At 36.0% G+C, this 15,119-nt stretch overlaps 1 protein-coding gene across 1 annotated transcript; it reads left to right on the top strand.

The window, feature by feature from the left end:
- Nucleotides 1–3,709: 3,709 nt before the first annotated feature.
- LOC110804102 (probable histone H2B.1) lies at nucleotides 3,710–4,451 on the top strand. The gene has a single exon (XM_022009667.2). The coding sequence runs from the start codon at nucleotides 3,804–3,806 to the stop codon at nucleotides 4,248–4,250; it is 447 nt and encodes a 148-aa protein (XP_021865359.1). The 5' UTR covers nucleotides 3,710–3,803; the 3' UTR covers nucleotides 4,251–4,451.
- The last annotated feature ends 10,668 nt before the right edge of the window (nucleotides 4,452–15,119 follow it).

Here is a 15,119-nt window from a genome sequence, read left to right as displayed (position 1 = left end):
GGAGGAGAAGAACACCGCCATCGCCGAGAAAGATCCGGCTGAGAAGAAGCCAAAGGCCGACAAGAAGAAGGGAGGAGAAGAAGGTTGTCGCCGCCGAGAAAGGCTGCCGAGAAGAAGCCCGCAGAGAAGAAGAAGGCCGCTGCTGGAGACAAGAAGAAGAAGAAGAGACACAAGAAGAGCGTCGACTTACAAGATCTACATCTTCAAGGTACTCAAACATAGATTGAAATTTTCAATTGGGTTATTTTCTCAACATAGATTGAAATTTTCAATTGGGTATTTTTGAAAACCAACGTTGTTGGTTTAATCTGTTCAATATTGTTGTCTTGTGAGGTAAATTAGTAAAAAAATCGCGTGTTTCATTGAATTTAACTCTGTTTTTGTTATTGGGTTTGCTTTAATATTGTTGAATTTTCAATTGGGTTACAATTTAATTTGTTAGAATTTGATCGAACATTATGAATTTGATTAATTTCCAAATGTTAAGTATCACAAAAATCCCACCAGTGATTTGTTTGAGTTTTTTTTGGGATATGATTTTGATTTGCTTTCCCAGAAAACGTGATAAAATGGACAACAATGGCTTTAAGAAAAAAAGACTAAGGTGTTGAGTGTTGGCAATGGCCTAGAACTTTGTGGTATATATCTTCCACCTCGTGTCTTTACAAACTAGTGTCTTGATTCGCTTGAGCTTACCAGTTTATACATCAAGCTCTTGCGTCTAGTATACATGGGATCACTAGGGATATCCATGTTGTCTCGACTTCCTTGTTCATATGCCTTTCTTTAGGTGAGGCAATCTCTGGTTAGAGGAGGTTAATTGCAGGAAAGTATGTAAATTTTTATGTGGACTTTGTGACAAACTGGAAGTTGGTTTCTAACCTTGTAAAAACTTCTATTGTTTCAGGAACTAGACACACATAAGCAAGATTCTGTGCAAATAGAGGCAACATTAACAATCTGCTTGAGTACCTTGAATATATTCTTAAGCTATACATTCTAATCATCTGTGCAGTTGGGATAGTTTGATGTTATTGAATTTTGACAAGCAACTGAATTTTGACAAGCAACTGAGACCTCCTGCGTACAGAAGTATGCTATCAGGACATCACTTGCGACTTGGGAGGTTTGGGAAACAGATTACATCTGAGCTGTGTTGTTGCATTATTGGAGTACAGAAATAGCCATGTATATTCATCCCTTTTTCTCATCTCAGAGGATGTTTCTGTTGTATTTTTGCTGGAAAAACTACAATACAACCACTGTTAATTATTCAGATATTCAATTAATACTCCGTATAAATGAGTTCACAAGATTTCCTATCCATTGACGAGCACTCACACAGTTACATTCTTGTTTTGTGTTTTTTTTTTTTAAATAAAATCCCCCAAAACATGTGTCCACAGACGGAGACTGCAGTAAGAGTAAATGATTTAAAAAATGATTTTAAAAAGATATAACTAGTCATATAGATTTTTATCTAGTCAAAATTAAATGAACACTCTGTATAGGGGTATCTAGAACCAAATAATAAGCAACATCTAATTTTCAAACACAAAAACTAGTCGTTGAGCTTCAAAGATATAATTTTTAGTTTTGGGCATTTGGTGAATTATGTAGGGACACCAGAATGCCATTTACACAAGAGTTTCCTTATAGAATACAGATTATTTGATCATATTTTGTAATTCATGCATAAGAATTAATATAGTTAAATGAGATATTGTCATATTCGTCTCAATATACAGTTTCATAATATTAACTTTATTATAATTTTGACCTAAGAACTAATTAGAAATATTGACAATTAAAATTAGGAAAATTTGGTGAAATACTACATTTAAGTTGGAGGTTTTGTGAGTTGCTACGTTTAAAATAAATAAATTAAATTTAACTAACTTATTAGATAGGTTTGTTTGACTAACAATACAATTTGATGTTTGCAGTTAATGTTTTCCGTCCGGTTGGACCTCATTATAACGGCTATTTAATATGGCAAATGAACAAAACAACAAATGAACATAACTATTTAAAAGAGTAAAAGAAATACACATTTGAAAACATTAGCGACAAAGATCAAATGATAGTGTTAGGTTCTGTTTGGCAAGCACTTTCAGTCGCCTTAAATAAAAAGTAGCTAATAATATAAGTCACCTTAAGTAATTAGGAGTGTTTGGTAGGAAGCTGAAATAAAATTTAAGGCGGATAAATTGACTGATTTTGAAACGTTAATCAGAATAACGTTTGAGTTCCAGCAGCTGAAATTTATTAATTTTCATTAAAAAAAAACTGAAAATAATGTAAAATCAATTTTTTTTTTGATAGCAGCTTAAGTGTAAAATCATTGATGTTGCTATTGACAATTAATCTCATGCTGTGATGCTGATGCTCTCCACGTAGGTGGGGTGTGGCTGGGAACTAGAGGCGACTGGAAGGGGAAGCAAGGAACTCAATTCTAGGTTGCGGCAGAGGCATAGATATACCTATGCAGGGGAGAGTGGAGCATTAACTATGGAGGTCGGTGCTTTCAAGGACTCCATGGATGAACAATCAATTTAATGTGAAAAAGAAAGTCTGAATATTTAAAATTTGGATTAAGTGAATGCCAACCAAATTAAACCAGAGAAGGAAATTAAACAGTAAATTTTGTCAAGATTTGCGAATGTACATCAATGCTAATTCATATGAACCATCATGGGAAATGAATTAAGAGAATTCTTTGATTATTTATAAAAGATAAAATCACATCGATCCTAGTCAAAATTCTTCAATGTAAAAACAAAAATTCAGATTTAGGTTTTTCGATCTAAAGGAAACTTGGTCGATTGATACCTTGTGAATATAACATACAATTTACCCTAATACATACAACTAAACTTATATACTTCGTATTAATAATCAATATAATATTGCAATTACGAGTATACCTTTAGTATATTGTACTCTGCTAGAGAACAAAAAAAAGTACGAAATCTTTTTGACATATAGATCGACATAGACCATATTGATAACATTATTTTTCATATAATATTAACTAAAATTTCAAAAATCATACTCTGTATATGATTTTATTTGTAATTATTCTTACAAAAGAAAATAATTATAGATGTTAAAATATATATACCAATTGAAAATACTAAAATTTCAGGTACTTAAGAAATTAGTTCTACCAAACGAGTAATACGAATAACTACCCTATTAGTTTCAGCACTTTATCAGTTTCAGGTGACACCTTATCAGTTTCAGGTCACTTTCAGCCAATGTTGTCAAACAGAGCCTTAGTCAAACAAACCAAATTTATAAGGTAATTATATTTAAAAATATTTTTAAAATTTAGCAATTTATAAAACTACCAAAATTAAAGATAACGTTTCACAAAATTACGCAGTATGAATTTCCAAATGGTGTAAGCAAAAACGAACGGAACAAATATTCGATATGAAGAAGGTTAATTTTCAGATTATGGGTTGGTTGACGAGGTAACAAAAGCCCATTTCTTGAATCAACCCAGTTCATAGTCCAGTATTCCAGTGGGCACTAAAGTTGGTATTGCCAAACAGGCGCGAAAATGACGAAATATACCAAATTAAAAGGCGGAAAACGAATTCATTTCCAAAATGAAAATCCACGTCACCAATCCGTGTGAACCTCTAACATCCAATTAGAAACAACCCCTCTTCCCTTTATAAACACTTCTCCATTGTATCTCTCATCATTCACATCTCACTCTCAATTGTTATCATCTCTTTCTATAATCCAACAACTCAAAACACTTTTTCTCTAAAAAAAAAACACTCGCCAAAATGCCGCCCAAGGGAGAGAAGAAACCCGCCGAGAAGAAGCCCGCGGAGGAGAAGAAGGCCGCCGCCGCCGAGAAAGCTCCAGCAGAGAAGAAGCCAAAGGCCGGCAAGAAGCTTCCAAAAGAAGCTGGAGCCGCCGCTGGTGACAAGAAGAAGAAGAGACACAAGAAGAGCGTCGAAACCTACAAGATCTACATCTTCAAGGTTCTCAAGCAAGTTCACCCTGACATCGGAATCTCCAGCAAGGCGATGAGCATCATGAACAGTTTCATCAACGACATCTTCGAGAAGCTTGCTCAGGAATCAGCCAGGCTCGCTCGTTACAACAAGAAGCCTACCATCACTTCCCGGGAGATTCAGACTGCTGTTAGGCTTGTTCTTCCTGGTGAACTCGCTAAACACGCCGTGTCAGAAGGAACCAAGGCGGTCACCAAGTTTACTAGCTCTTAAGAGGTTTGGTGGTTAGGGTTTGAATGTGGTTATGGTTGTATTTATTAAGTTGTTTGGAGGTTATGAAATTAGGGTTAGGGTTTTTAGGTTGTTAACTTTTATGATTATGTCTATCTATATCTTTAGTTTCATGTTTCTAGATCTGTATTTGTTTGATGCGGATATGAAATACTAAATGTCTACTATATTTTGGTACCTAAATCTCTGATCTAATGTCATTGTATATGATTGTGTTCCTTTTTTTTTTTTTTGCCTTTTCCAATTCGAATGCAAATCATGTGATCTCACTTGCTCCTGCAACTGAATTATAAGGATTCATGGATAATCAATAAACGAAACACTTCAATTATAAGCCAAGTATTTGTGGCATTATACTTCCAGTGATGAGTTCAACAATTTATTGTTGTTGTTGTTTGACTTCAGTGATTTAAATCTTAATTTCCCTTGATAATCAAGATTACTTCAAGGTTTACACTTCACTCCATAGCTTGAGAATTTGTTGCCCTGCCTAGCGCGGAAGATTCAGCAGAAACATATGGTGGTATTCTGCGATTGTTGATTTGTTATTTCTATGGTTGATAGGGCATATGTTTGGGGTTTACACAATGTAACCTGCTTCTTTTGATACCACCAATACCTTTTGCAAATTGCTCATTTAACAATTTAGTATCCGAATGTGCAGGATTATTGAACAATAAGTGGTAGAAGCGGAACAAAACATTTTGATGTTTTTAGCTGTCTGAAATTCTACTGAACGGCCCTCTGAGGTATGCTGTCTGATGAGGTTCTGTAGTTTTTGGATTTATAATGAACTTTTCATGTTGGGAATGCAGAGTGTAAATTATATTATGTTCACTAACTTCTTGTCAAGTAATCATGTTTTTGATTGGAGTATGAGAACTCCATGATTTTTTTTAAAGATAGAGAAAGTATGCTAGCCAACTTGAGTATAATTATCATGATGTTTATGTTTATTAGAGTGGAAGTTACCTAAAAAACCTAAGTGAAGTTACTCAAGTATTGCATCTCTTACTAATTTAAAGATTCTCACAATTTTTTTTTATACTGGTTGCACAATGCACATGGCCGACTTATAAAGTCAACAATTGTTAAAGGTCCAAGTCATTTCATGTCCCTGTTGCAATCTTGGAGGTTTCAAGTTTGCTAATACAGATTTGAGACTGTTTTGATGCTAATGCCAACATTGCTGTTTAAGATCCTGCACATGTTCATTAACTGTGTCTATCATAAGTGGTTCATAAATTTTTCTACGCTGCTGGAGGAAAAAAAACCAATGATAGCTGCAGGAAATTGGTTTTATATTCCCGGGACTATTTTTCATTAGTATGAAGTAATAGATATTGAGCAGTACCTTTACTCTGGGGAATTGGGGATAAAGGAGTATATACTTCTCATTTTCTTTCTTATTCATATTATATGTTCTAAACTTCTATGTACAATGATAATCGTAGCTGTGAAAACCTTGTTAAGTGTATTCAACACGAGATAAACTAACTCCTCAGTTTAGACGCATTTTGATTTTCCTTTCTCTTTCTGGTTTAGTGTTTCAGTGTTTGATCAGTGTAGCACATGATATGGGGGACAACGTTCATGCAACTTCTGATTATTATCATCATCTGTGCAACATATATTTCGCTGCAGCAGTAGTTTTTTGTTGACCAGGCCCTGAGATAACAAAAGGCCAATTTGAAATTGTATGCTCTAATCCCCCCCTCCCCACCCCACAGAAAACAAATTGTATGTTCTTTTGGCAACTTATAGTAGCAATGAGGACCTGGTCTCTGGGTAGCCTACCAGCTTCTGCATTAAGTAACATTAGCGGAGTACAGTTTACACTTGGGGGTGAATTCTAGTGTCTATATTGTTGAGAATCCGATGACTGATGAACTAAGGAATAAGGATTTGTTGGAGTACTGTTCTGTACATTTATGGTCTGTGATTTTTAATGAACTAATTATCGTATCCTCTTCAGCCAATTATTCTAGATTTTTTCTTCCATATTTGTGTGTTACATGGTTACCAAATTCTTTGGTCGTTTCTTATTTTATGGAGATTAGGCCGGTGAGGGTACTTTGAATAAGTAACTACATGACTGAAGAGTAGCGCGCAAGGCCCCAAGAGTGATTGTGAACTCAATCTGTGGCTTCGCCTGTATGGGTAATTGATGGTTGGGTAGCGACTAGCGACCTAGAGAGTCATTTGAGGCTGCCTCAGTAGTCAGCATGGCTAATCCTTTTGATTTGGAATGCAATACGACTGCTATAATGATTCTGCATGTGGGATTGGGATTGGGTAGGGTGGATTTGAGGTACTTGTGAGTTGTGGCAGGGTTCATGATTTGGATAATGTTGAATCTACCTTTGTTGGTTATAACTGCAATGGTTGGGCCACTGTGTAGGGCTTTGCATGATTTATGCTTCTTGGAAGTTTTCCCCTTAGTCTCTTACTAAGCACTTCTTTTCTGGGACTTTTCCTTGTTCCTTTACAGTTACTGTCTTGCCTAAAACTGCTGTTTCTCGACTTCCTCCTTTTATCAAGGAGTCATGCTTGTTTACATTTCCATGTTTCTATTTCTGTACTGTTTTTGAATTTTTTTTGTTGAGTTGGACTGTTGGAGTATTTTAAGTTCAAAGTAAATTTTATAATTCTTTGAAGGAAAACATAGACCAGATCTCTTCAAATGAAGCAAACTTTAGATTCTATTTTCAGTTTTCACCCTTTTAGTAACATTGGGTCAAATCATTTTCTTTACTAACATATCTCTTAGATCTGTCGGTATCTGCATGTAGATTGTGATTCGGAATTTTAACATTTAAGCTGTTTTTGTTTTTCACAAGATAGCGTGTCAATGTGTAGTTAGGGAACTTTGTTGTTTTCTGTTGCCGGTGCCATTTAGAACTCATAGGTATTGTGATTTGTGTATATGTATTCCGTACTTGCATGCCGAAGCCTCTGATTACCAAAGGTTGAATGTGACTTATATTTTAACAGTTGGCTACTTGGCTGAATATCCTGGAACCAGAAATCTAGGTTCTTACTACATGTGTACTGTGTAAGGACATCTGTAAATAAACAGTAGTATTGTCCCAAGGGTAGCCTTGGTCTTTTTAATACTTGATATGAATTCTATATACTGCTTTCCTTCTTAAAAACTTCCCATTTCCTCACGTGATCCCGGCCTCTTAAACCTTCACTTTAAGTAACCTTTATATTCATCATATATTTACCTTTTCTGTTTGCAGGATTGTTTGATCAGAGTGAATGAAGCAGAAAATACGCATACTTTTGTTGATGTTGCTAGCTAAACCTTGGATCCCTTGCACGGACTAATGAAGGTATGCTGTATGTTCTTAAAGTTATGCAGTGTTTTGTGTTAAATCTAATAGCCATATGAAAGCCCTTTCGTGATGGGTCCTTTCTTCTGGTTTCTATTTCGTGAGAATAGGATCTCCAGTATCTTTCAAAACCGGTACAGCCTTATGTGGTTCTACTAGTGGGCATTGATTAAGGTTCAAGAAATTGAAGTCAACCTTTGGGGGTGATGTTTTTGGAGATTAGAGGTGGAATCCTGAAAGTTCCTTCAGTAAAGGCTGCAGACTAGGCTACAAATTTGGGAGGGCATCCCTAGAGGAATTGTCCTCTTGTCTTTTGCGGGGGTTCTCCTCTCAGTAATGAATAAAGCATCTCAGTATCATCATTATAACCATCCAACATTGTTTTTCTAGCTTAGCAACTGTATGGGAATTCTAAGAAGGAAAAATTGACAACTAAAATGGGACGTAGGGAATATAATTCTTGAATCGAATTCGTGTTTAGAATATTTGAACTGTGGAAACTCAATGAATTTGCTAAGAGCATGAGCAATGGTGAATTTCTTGTTACGCACAACTCTCTCTCTCTCTCTCTCTCTCTCTCTCTCTCTCTCTTTATGAGTAAGCTCACCATTGTAGATACTAGATAGTGACAAACTACCAAAATGTTTTGGAGCGAGTTTACTCTGGTCATCCGATACGGCGGTACCCGTTAAAGATCATAGCCAACATGAAATGCAACACAAATTATCCTTATAATTAAGACCTTTACGTGGCTATTAGAAAAAGAAAATTGAGATTAAAGATCAGTCATTACAACACTTAGAGCATGAGCAATGGTGACATTGGTGAGGTTGTCCAAGACCATGCATAAAGTTATCTCTGTCCCACATCATTTTCCACTATCTTTTAGTCACTATTATGAGTTACCTTTTTTATTTTTTTACAATGTTGAGGTTGCCCACTATTCTCTATTGGTGTTGTACCGTGTAATAATAATATTGTGGGAGCAAGTGGCAGAAAAGCCCAAAAGTAGGTGACAAGTGTGACTTTCTGCTTGCTTCCCATTGGAACATGGCTCGTGGGCCGAGGATGTCAGTGACCCGGCAGTCACTACATCCCCATCCCATGGGCAACCTAAGAGCCTAAGAGTCACTATCTAGTTTGTCACCCCTAAAGCGTCTTACAATCTTGAAGTATAGCCTTTAAGATGGCCTTTTCCATGTGCTAACAGATAGATTTCGGGTTCACAATCAGTATATGCTTCTTGGATTCTGGTGGTCAATATTATCTCTGAGTGAACCAAGTGGTCTAAGCTTTAACAAATTTCAGATTTACATTAAGATGCTATATGAACATAGAAATATCTCGCAAGTATTGTGGTTGTCACATAACAATTGCTCTTCACCGCATGTTTCTAGAGAGAACCAGCTTTGAAACTCTTTCACATTCATGAGTTATACCCTATGCAATGGTTCCGAGTAGTCAGTATAGGCTTTGAAATGAGGAGACACTCTGCTGGTCTGCTTTCTGTGGAGGTAAAGGTCTTACAAGTATGGCCTGTGGGCCTCTGGCCTTTTTTAAGCCATCAATCTTTTTTCTGATACTCTAATTTAATCTTTGGTCACTGCAGCTAGTTGGTGACCCTAACAGAGTAGAGAATATAGATTGCGAAAGTGCCCTTTAAGGGTTGTCACCAGGAATTGTGAACTTTGGAGTAGGGTTTGCAAGGAAAATTTAGCATGTTTTCTTCTATGATCTCAATGGATTGAGGGTGACCTTGGGAGGCTATGTTGGAGATATGGAACTAACCAGATAAAGCGCAACTATTAACTGTTGTAATTTTGTTGTGACTAAACTATATTGCTTCCTACACTTTCTTGGTTTTTGTCACTAAAGAGACTTCCTTCAACGCCTAACAAGATCTGTTTTTAACCTTGTAAAGCTCTAAAGAGCATGCGTTTATACTGCTTAGATAAGGTAAGAGTGACTTCTTGTTGCTGTTTTTAATATTTTCTATGATAATATCAAATCCTTAAGACTTTCAGTGTCCTTGCTATCTTACCATTGCAAATTTTCTATGGTCAAAGATCTCAAAAGAAATAATTATGGTGCTTGAAGGAATTGAATGTAGGAATGACCTAAAATTAATTCAGGGGTGCAAATTGTAAAAGGGGAAAGATTAATCTAGAAATATTGGTTATGTGTAGAATTGTTTTTCTTGAACATGTTGATGGGAAATTTTGGAAGTGAGATCCGTGGAAAGAAATGAAAACAGGAGGAAAAATGTTGAATAGTAGGCCCCACTAACAGATTTTTGGATGGAATCTGTTAAGTGGTGGAAAAAACCAAATTTATGTACTTTTTAAGGTGTTAAAATAAAATAAAAACTAAGTAAAGTGTTAAAGAACAAACGCTCATTTTTTTAAGGTGTTAAAAGCCAAAAAATCCTATAATTAATCAAATGTTCCAAGTCAAATTTAACAATTTTGTTGTTTCACCTGTGTTTATTTATTTTTTCTGGATCTGCCACTGTCAAATAGTCAATTTATGTTTCTAGCTTTAAATCTTTACCTTGTGAGTCAACATGGTAAGCTGATATCTCCTCAGTGTAATGAAAAAAGCATGTCAATTCCTCTGTATAACTATCCAACATTATATAGCGAAGCCTGATATTGATTTTTGAAAACTATATTGCAATCGGGATTATCTCTATATGAAAAGCAATGATTTGCAGTTTTGTTATGGGCTGGGGGGTTAGAGATCCGATTTGTTGATTTATTTCTACATTTCAAATACAGGTAAAAGGTTTATATTTCAATTCTTTTGGCGATGTACACGTAACCCTAATATGACACTTCCTTAAAAAAACACCTAATATGGTACCAGTGTTTGAGACTACGTTGCTCTTCCTAGGACGGGAGCTTTATTAGAATTATTGTGATATTGTTGCTATTGTTAGTTTGTTCTTCTAATTTTCCATATGTGATTTTGATACAGTCTACTGGAACCTTTTTCGGATCATTTAACCATCTGGCATCTGATATGCAGGAGCTTTGAACAATGAAATATTTGATGCAGAAAATTACCATTTTGATGCTTTAAGCTGTTTTGATTTCTCCTGAATTGCCCAGTGAAGGTACGTCGTCTGATGAGACTCTGAAGCGGATTAGAATTGTATTTTTATGGTTTGTTAATTGTGGATTTCTAGAGGCCTTTTTTTGTTTGTTTCTTTACGGGTGTGAGCAAAGTGTAGGATATATTGTTAAATTGTACTCGTATATTTTGTGATGATGAAGTTAGTTGTGTGAAGCATTCAAGCAAGGTAGAACTGGTTGTTTGGTCAATGTGTAGAAGGCGTAGATGGTTGCTGGTTTATCCTGCTTTCAGGTGATGTGTGCTTGTTGTATCAGTCGTGAAAATCATATGCAAGTCACTAACAGTGCACTTGCATATTCTGTTAAGCAACCATGATTTTAGTTGGAATATGAGAATATTTTCAGTTTGATTAAGCTGGCATGGATTGTCTAAAGATAGAGAACGGGTGCTAGCCCAGTTGAGTATAATCTTACGAATATTTTGTTGAGTGGAGCAACCCAGTGAAGAGTTATCAAGGGTGGAGTTGTGTTTTGTGTTGACTTGCAGTGTATGAAAAAGCGCGCTTAAGTGCTGAATCACAAAGCATTTAATTAGTCATAATCGAAGCGTTTTGGAAGAAGCGAATTGAAGCGTGCTTTTGTGTGCTTCATTGAAATTCTTTCGTCTGTTTTTTATTTTATGTTGAAATCTTCTCTTTTTATGTTGTTACTTTGTTCCGGACCACACCCTATTAACCCTTAACAATAGAAAGTGGGCCAAGAGTCCAAATGATAAGGAAAAAGAAGAAAAGGAGAAGACAATAACCGTCGTCGGCGATGCTTATAGTATACTCCTATTTGCTTCCTAGTGGATAGTGCATGATAAACACTATGTTATGTGCTTTGTTTTTGTTAAAACAAAGAGTAATAAAGAAGCAAATGATGCTCATATACTTTTGTGGTTTAAATACTCTATTTTAGTAAGATACTCAGATATATATATGCATAATAGTAAATAAACCTTTAATTTTGAAAAGGTGCTCTTCACTTCGATGAGGCGCGCGCCTTCTGCTTGCACTTTGGCTCTAGGACTCTTATCGCTTTAGTGCGCGTTGCGCTTTTTTATACACTGGTATTGAGTGGGAAAACCCTAAAGTTTTCAAGGGCTGAGTTGAGCATTAGTGCAAAAATTTCTAAATCAAGTGTGTCATCTCTTATTAATTTTATATAGCCTCACAATTTTATTTTATTTTTTACTGGCTGCACATGGCGGATTTATGAAGTCAATTGTTCAAGGTCCATGTTATTTCATGTCCCTGTTTCTGAGCAGATCAATTTGCAATCTTGGAGTTTTCAAGTTTGGTAGTAATCAAATGTTATTAATATTTAGGACTTTTGATGCAAATGCCAGCGTTACTGTTTCAAATTGGTAGAGATGTTTATAATGGCTGTATAAATCACCAGTTGTTCCTAATCTTTCTACTCTTAACTGCTAGTAGAAGATTTTAATGGAAATTATCATCACTGCAGTCTGCAGGGACTTGGTTAAATTTTATGCGGAGCAGCATTTATACTATGAGGGGCATTTGAGGCCAACTCAGTGGTCAGTATGGCCATGCCGTTTTATTTTGATGCAATACCGCTGCTATAATGATTCTGCATGCGGGCGGGTGGGGGGTGTACGAAAGTTTTTTGAGGCCACCCCCCCCCCCCCTTTCCCCGCTTATTTTTTAAAGTTATTATATTTCTCTCTCTCTCTCTCTCTCTCTCTATATGACTTTTTCTTTTTTTATTTAAAATTTGTTGAGTTGTACTAGTACTTAAGTTCAAAATTATTAATGAAAACGTAAACTAGATCTCTTAAAATGTAACGAACTATAGAATCTACTTTTATCAACATTGGGTGAAAACTATTACGGGGTACTCCCCCCCCCCCCCCTACACGTACGCCCCCCCCCCCCCCCCCCCCCTTACACTTACGAAGAATTTCTTGGATCTGCCAGTATCTGCTTAGGCACCGTGATTCTGCGTTCTATCATTTAAGTTGTCTATGACTCGAATCATTGTTCTTATTGAAACATGTCAACTGTGTAGCTTAGGGTACTAAGCGGGGTTTTCTGGTACCAGTGCCATTGGTGACTCATAGGTGTACTGTGTATATGTATTCCATAATTGCTTTGGTCTGGTGTAACGCTATATTCATTACATATGTACTTCTTTTGTTTGCAGGATTGTTTGATCAAAGTGAATGAAGCAAAAAATTACAACTGCTTTTATGGTTGTTGCTAGCTTAAACTATGGTTCCTCTGTATGGACTAATGGAGGTATGCTGTAAGTAGTGTATTTACTTGAAGTTATGCAACCTTTTGTGTTTTATGTACATGCAAATCCACAAGTCCTCTCTAGTTTCTATTTTATGAGAATAAGATCTCTAGTATGTTTCCACAACGAAACGCCTCATGTGGTTTTACTAGTGGCATGATTAATGTTCAAGAAATTGAAGTCAACCTTTTGGGGCGAAGTTTTAGAGATTTAAAGGTGGAACTCTGAAAGTCCCTTCGGTGAAGGCTGCAGATCGGGCTACACATGAGAGACGACATTCCCAGAGGGATGAACCGTCTTTCATGGGGTTCTCCTCTTGAGTAATGAATAAAGCATATCAGTATTCTTTTTCCAATACCTAAGATCTTTTATCAGGATAAATTTATGTTGCATTTCGTGCTGTCTATGATCTTCGAAGGGTTTTGGATGACCAGAGTAAACTCAGTGCAAAGTCTTACAGTACTTAAATAATGGCCTTTTCCATGTGATTACAGATAGATTTCGGGTTTACAGTCGATGTATACTTCTAGGATTTTGGTGGCTAATAATATCTTTGAGTGGACCAAGTGGTCTAAGATTTAACATTCTTCTCAAATTTTCATTAAGATACTATCTTAAACATAGAAAGGTCTCACAAGAATAACAGCCTTTCCCTTAACAATTGCTCCTCGCCCAAACTAGTTACACCCTATGACAAGGTTTTGCCAAGATCATGTATGGTCTGAGTGGTTTGTATAGTCTTGTGGTTGAAGTCTTGAAGGATACTCTATTTGTCTATTGAGGTAATAGGTCTCACAAGCATGTCTGTTCAGCCTCTGGCTTTTTTTTAGGGCAATCAATCTTAGGTCTACTTAATCTTTCTTTTTTCGAGCCATTTGGTGATCCTAACAAAGTAGGAATATCTATTGCAAAAGTGCCTTATTACTAAGAGCTATAAACACTTTGGAGTGGGTTTGGCAGGGAAAATATGGCATATTTTCTTCTGTGATCCAAATGGGTGAAATGGGTTGTGGGTGACACTGGGAGGCTACCGTTTATGAGTTATGACGAGTGTGACTTATAATTTTGTTGAGATCAATCTACATTTCTTCCTACGCCTCCTTGGTTGTTTACACTAAAGACACTTCCTTTAATTCCTGACAAGATCTCTTTGACCCTGTAAAGATCTAACGTTTATGAGTTATATATATATTCTTAGATAGGGTAATTTGTTGTTGCTGTTTTAGATCAATCTTGATTCCTTGAGTTTCTCGGTATCCCTGCTAACTTACCATTCAAAACATTTATGGTCAAAGGTTCTGTTAAGCATTAATTCTGGTGCTGGCATTCAATATAGAATCCCATATAATCTGTTGACTGTGGCCCTAACTGGATGACTCCAAAATCCCCAAAATTTTCTTTCATTTTGATTTTGGTGCAGAAATATCTCATTGTGTGAAATATAGTGTTTGGAATGTGTTTTAGTGGAGTGCTTTTGGATTTGGTATTATTTATGGCTTGGTGACCAATATGGAATTCGGACGACGTAGGAGGTACTCTATGAATCCATTTCAGTTTTACACTTTCTATTGGGTCTTCGCCGTGTTCCTCATTTACACCCTTCCTGGTGATTCTTTGTGTGCTCGTTGAGCCATAGGAGTAGGATTGTAGGAGCATTTGTCTTTTGATTTTGTATGTGCATTTTAAGGAAGCGTCTTTAACTCTGTAAGAACTTGGTGATTTCATCTGAAGATACTAAAGATTTTGTTTTTACATCTCTTTCCGAGGGTAACTTTGTTTACTATTTGCTACAATTTACAAAAAGTTTCCGACTTCTTTTTTGGAATATTGAAAATTCTTAACAGAAGCTTCTGTGTTAGACTGCTTTTTTAGTTTATGGTATTATGGATGTTTTTTAGTTGGTTTTTGGGGTCAACATACCTCATTTTAATTTGGAAATCGTGAAATTTTTTCATGGTGGTCGGAAGTTAAAATATATATATATATATAAAATATTTACCACATGCGCTTAATGGTCAATATGTGATTCTAGCTTTGAATCTTTGCCTTGAGAGTTACCAATATTGATTTATCCTGAGTAACTGAAAAGGCATGTCATCCCTTCTTGTAACTATCCAATATTTTATTGCACTCTGGAT

Source organism: Spinacia oleracea, chromosome 6, assembly GCF_020520425.1.
Source record: "Spinacia oleracea cultivar Varoflay chromosome 6, BTI_SOV_V1, whole genome shotgun sequence".
Taxonomy (NCBI): Eukaryota; Viridiplantae; Streptophyta; class Magnoliopsida; order Caryophyllales; family Amaranthaceae; genus Spinacia; species Spinacia oleracea.
The sequence above is the reverse complement of the archived record's forward strand: the minus strand, read 5'-3'. Positions and strand labels throughout refer to the sequence as shown.

Coding starts and splice junctions, on each gene's coding strand:
- LOC110804102 (XM_022009667.2), top strand. CDS start 3,804: ATGCCGCCCAAGGGAGAGAAGAAACCCGCCGAGAAGAAGCCCGCGGAG.